Consider the following 5,029-nt stretch of genomic DNA (forward strand, 5'->3'; position numbering starts at 1 on the left):
TGTATTCCTTTGTTGCAGAAAACCAAGTTAAAGAATGCTTATACATATACAATTACCACTTACTAGATACATTCACAAAGACATGTGCTGGGACACACTGGTGGTTTCCTCAAGTCCCTGGGTGTTTTGGGCCTCACAACATCAGACATCCTCATTCTGACGATTCATTGGGAGTTGATCATTCTCCTCCCTGTTCACAGAGCAGCCACCCGATGGTACATCGATTTGTTCAAATTAAAACCTTAACATTTCATGTATTTATTCCTTCAGGCACCTTAATGGCTCAGACAACTCTTATTGAATATCCCTTTCACTACCAATCATACAACTGGAAGCAATATAAAATAATCAATAATTAAATCTTTATTTACAAAAGTTTACAATGTACAAAGTTTCACAGAAACATCTTTCCCCTGTTCTGTCATTGACATCTCTTTCCAGCAAAGTACTAGTGCATCATCAGTTTCCCCCGCACAACAGCACTGAACCTAAGGGGCAAGATTTTGATCAGGTGACTGTACTCAAAAATAAACAAGGAATAACCAGCCTTTACTTCCTTTGGTAAATTTTGACTTTTTACACAGAAGATACAAAATATTTACAAGCCTTGTGTACAGCACCAGTGAACATACAAGGCAGCCAGTCATATTATCCCCATCACTGTGTGGACACTAAGCAGGAGACTGGCTGCAGTTGTCAGTGCATCATTGGCTTATTTTCCTTCCACCATGTAATCTGAAGAATGATTCTGCATATTGGTTTGTGGCATCAGGGAGTCAGAGCCATCTGTGGTTTGTATTTGTTTCTAAATACACCAGTTGTTTCTAATTTAATCATCTTTTTCTATTTCTGCAGTTAGTCATGTCTAAAACTTTCAGAAAATTGTTAACTTTTCTGAATACAGACTGCAGAAAAAAGATGAAAGAAGATTTAGAATGACTAAGTAAAAAGAACTGACAAGGGCATGAATAAAAAGTGGGAAGAACTGAATCCAGTGAGGCACCTGGGTTAAGAAAGCAGTTGACAATTACAGGACATGCAAATGAGGGAAAAAAAAACAAAAAAACAAACAAACACACAAATACAACCAGACCCTAGTCCATTTATGGGAAGCAAAATATTAATCCTACTAACCCTGTTTTGGAGGCATACAACTTGCATTAAATTACTACACAGAGAAAAGGGGGCAAACCTGAACAAGCCTTCTCATCAATATTTTTAGACTGTCTTCCCATTTGTGTGCTTTGAACCTGCGCAGACACTTGTAACTACATCCCACAAAGCCGGGTGGTTGTTTCTCAATGTACACCCACAACTGGAGGCACAACTATGGCTTACTATTATTCTGACTTAAAACTTTATTACCCTAACCATACACAACACACACTCACCTGTGACCCTGAAAAAAGATAACGTTGTATGTGGTGTCTAAAACCTGAAAGAGAAGATTGGCACTTGTCCAGAGACAGCCTTGTTAAACTCAGTGTGTATATAGCACTAACCTATATTCCCTGCAGTCAACATAGTTAACTTCAACCAGGGCCTTGCAGTGGCAGAAAGAAGGCTTGAAGGGTTGTTGGCATCAACTTATATTCATTACATTCCAAGGTATCCACTCAGCATATGGGGGTTTTTATGGTCCACTTAAAATCTGAACAAGTGTTGTAGGATGTCCACATTGAGAAAAGGGAAGAACCTCAACTTGTGCTGCTGAACACAGCAGGCACGACCAACAAGAACACACAGTACGATTTAACTGGGTAATGATGGTGTTAACACCGTCAGTCAGTCAAGGAACAACTTTCGAGACCCCACTCGGGAACGGTTGGACCGACGGATGTCAAATTTCGAGTCCCGGCATCTCTGACACACATACACCTCTGGTACATTGGACTTCCGAATCTTTGCACAGGACAAATGGATCCAAGTGTTGCACTCATTACATTCAATCATGGGACGTCCAGCAAAAGGCTTCAGACAGAAACATGTGACAAGATCCCATGAATCATCATCTAAAACAAGACAAAAATCCTAAGTTAAAGTAGTGACAGATTACCAAGATCACTCATTAATACAGATTTGTACCAAAGTTTGTCAAAATATTGCAATTTTTCCTCATTAGTTGTCACAACAGGATGCTAAGAAGAAGAAGAAAAAAGTGCACTCACCTGAATCAACCATGATGTCTTCATCATTCCCAGTACCATCTTCATCTCGAAAAACCACCTGCTTTCCTTGCCTAATAACAGTCCTTTTTCCTGGAATTACTTCTGTCTTTATGAGCATGGCATCCTCCTCAGCTGGTTCCCCTTTCACTTCAAGCTGTGGTTCTACTGAGTCACAGGATTCATTACAGGGACTTGTTGGCCTGATTGGCTGGCAGCATTCCTCTACCTCCTGTTTGATTGTGATGGTGTTGCCCATATCAGAGACAGGATGAAGGTCCTGCATGGTTGTGTTCTTGCCAACAATATCTGGTGACTCTTCTTGCTCAGACAACAGTTCCGAGACTGCTGTACTTGTGAGCACGGTGGGGATGTCATCGGGTGGCTCCGTTTTCACTGGCTGCTCCAGGGGGAGGGGAAGAACTTTGCTTGGAGAAACTGGGTACGGCTGCTCTGGTTCAGCCTTCCGCAATTTCTTTTTCTTCTTTTTGACTTTCTCTGCATCTTTGCGGTCAAATAAAATGCTTGCTGATTTTGAACGTTTCAGCAGTGGGGTTAGGCTGCTACCAACCCCCAAGTTCTTCTCCACCCTTTTAAAGCCCCCAAAACTCTTACGGTTTTTGGATGGCAAAGGAAAGTTGGCGCCAGTGGGCAGGCTGGTAAACCTTGGCTCCCAGCAATCACTGTCCACTGCACTTCCTGTGCTGTTTGGTGGACTGGAGCTACTCCGCAAACATTCCTCCTTTAAAAAAAAAAAAAAAAATACACGTAGATGAAACAGGACTAAAATAATCCCAATCCAATTTTTAATATAAAACAAGCACAATCCATCAGAGGTAGAATTTACACATACCTTCTCAGGATATGGGATGTATCCAGCATATGCCAAAACAAAGGTGCAGAACTTATTGAAATCCTCCACTGTCCTGCGACGCTTATAACTTGGGCTGCAGTCCTAAGTAAAACGAATGCATATATTGAAGTTCTTACTCCCAAACGGAGAGACCATCAGATTTACTCTTTGTCGGAATAATAAATCATCTGTCAAACCCCCACCTCCCCATTAAAAAAGCAATGCAAACGCGCCCAAAAAACAATAGATGTACTGCTGCTCCCCCTCGCACCCCAAGTAACATTCCACTGTCTCACTGAGACGATCTTGAACAAAACAGCTCAACATATCCGGACGACAGACAGAAGAGGAAGCAGGGCAAGATACCAATCCTGCTGTGGTAAAACAGCCTCACTGGTGTTTGGCACAATAAGACATTATAGCCGGTGCAGTAGCCCAGGGTCCCTTCAAAAGGTGGGACAAATGGTCACTCAAGCTACAACACCATCAGAACACTGCGGTCCGCCAATTCCCGTCTTGATTGTGATCGTTAAAACTAAGAAACAGAATGCACCTCTTGACGACAGCCTCGCCCACCGTTTTCTCGACTCTAATCCTCGATTTAGGGTGTCATCGTGGGCATCAGAAGAGGTGGCTCGCTCCAGCCTTGTCATTAAGGCATTTAGTGGACACGAGTTGAACGGGCCGGTCAGAGGGCGAGGTAGACATCTCCATTAAAAGATCCATAACACAACCGAAACAAGATGGCGATCGCTCGCATCCACCCCCCCCTCCCACAAACCCGTGATCGCTGATCCAGTGCATGTCTGGACTCAAACTGGGGTGCAGATTAATAATCGGGCTCCCTGCTCAGGGGTCAAGAAACCCCTGCAGTTCATCGGCTTGTATCCTTCCGCGCTGTCCGCAGAACTACTTTTTTCAGGGATGGGAAACAAAATGGCGTAAGTTGTAATCAGAAACCAGGGTGCCAGAGAGTGGCCGCGTAGTAAGTAACACTGCGAGTCCCTGAAAATCTACCGATGACAATCTACACTGGCCTTGCAGCAGCAGTGGCCCAACCCGCGTCACCTCTTGTAGCTGTCACGCCCGAGAGGAACTCACCTCTGAATCAAAAGTCGACGTCGAGGCCGTATCCATCTCTGGAAAGAAAGAAAAAGAACACATTAACTAAGAGACCAAGCGGTGATTTGGACGAAATCGACAAGTCCAGCTGCATGGCATCTCTGCGACGTATTCACTATAACTCCCATCTAAGAAATGAAGTCCTCCTTGTTAGAGGTTCGCCGGTCCGCCCGATCCGGATCCCTCGAGGGCTGCTTATCTCCCCGGGGGAGCCGCGGAATCCGGAATGGGGTTCACATAAAGTGTCTCCTTAGAAACACTCCTCTGCAGGTGATGCTAGACGGCCGCTGTCGTTCTTCACATCAGCAGCTGCACTTTGAATTGTTCGTTTGAAAATGTAGTTACAAGAGAACGAGAACAATAAGCCCTCCCAGCGGTTTGCTGAAAAAACATTAATCCCGTCGGTAGCTGCACATCTTTGGGGCACTTGACACCAAACACGTCTAAGGTCCCTGGCAACTACCTCTCAGAAACACGTGCAAACTCAACTGCCGACCACGAACGATTTACCTCGGAAGGACTCGCGGGACAGGTCGCTGGTCATCGCGCGGAAGCAAGAAAGAAGAAAAAGTTGGAGACGATGGAGAGTAGGAGTTGCATTCGGAGAGCAGCGAAGCGCACTGTGCAGACTTGCGGGGGAGACCGGTGTGACGTCACAGACTGGCACTAACCATAAGGGTTGTAGAGGTGGGGGACATATGTTACGAATATAATATTTCTGAAACTAATCTGAACAATATCAATGCGAATAAACGAAATATGTAAAGTCAACGAAATAATTAATAGTCTTGGTCACATAATTGATGCCAGCTTGTGCCGCACTTTGCTATCTTTCTAAAGCAATATGTGGCCCTCCCCCACACCATAGCCTACACTTCGCATTCAAATT

At 44.3% G+C, this 5,029-nt stretch overlaps 1 protein-coding gene across 1 annotated transcript; it reads right to left on the minus strand.

Annotated features, from left to right (window-relative positions):
- Positions 1-340: 340 nt before the first annotated feature.
- phf13 (PHD finger protein 13) lies at positions 341-4,798 on the minus strand. The gene is made up of 5 exons (XM_039756239.1): positions 4,651-4,798; positions 4,120-4,157; positions 3,019-3,120; positions 2,169-2,907; positions 341-2,012 (listed from the first exon to the last, which is right to left on the minus strand). The coding sequence occupies exons 1-5, from the start codon at positions 4,682-4,684 to the stop codon at positions 1,786-1,788; spliced, it is 1,140 nt and encodes a 379-aa protein (XP_039612173.1). The 5' UTR covers positions 4,685-4,798; the 3' UTR covers positions 341-1,785.
- Positions 4,799-5,029: the final 231 nt, after the last annotated feature.

Source organism: Polypterus senegalus, chromosome 6 (assembly GCF_016835505.1).
Source record: "Polypterus senegalus isolate Bchr_013 chromosome 6, ASM1683550v1, whole genome shotgun sequence".
Lineage (NCBI taxonomy): Eukaryota > Metazoa > Chordata > Cladistia > Polypteriformes > Polypteridae > Polypterus > Polypterus senegalus.

Coding starts and splice junctions, on each gene's coding strand:
- phf13 (XM_039756239.1), bottom strand. CDS start 4,684: ATGACCAGCGACCTGTCCCGCGAGTCCTTCCGAG. Junction 4,158..4,650: donor GTCCCGCGAGTCCTTCCGAG/GTAAATCGTTCG, acceptor CTTTCTTTCCAG/AGATGGATACGGCCTCGACG. Junction 2,908..3,018: donor ACATCCCATATCCTGAGAAG/GTATGTGTAAAT, acceptor TTTTTTTTAAAG/GAGGAATGTTTGCGGAGTAG.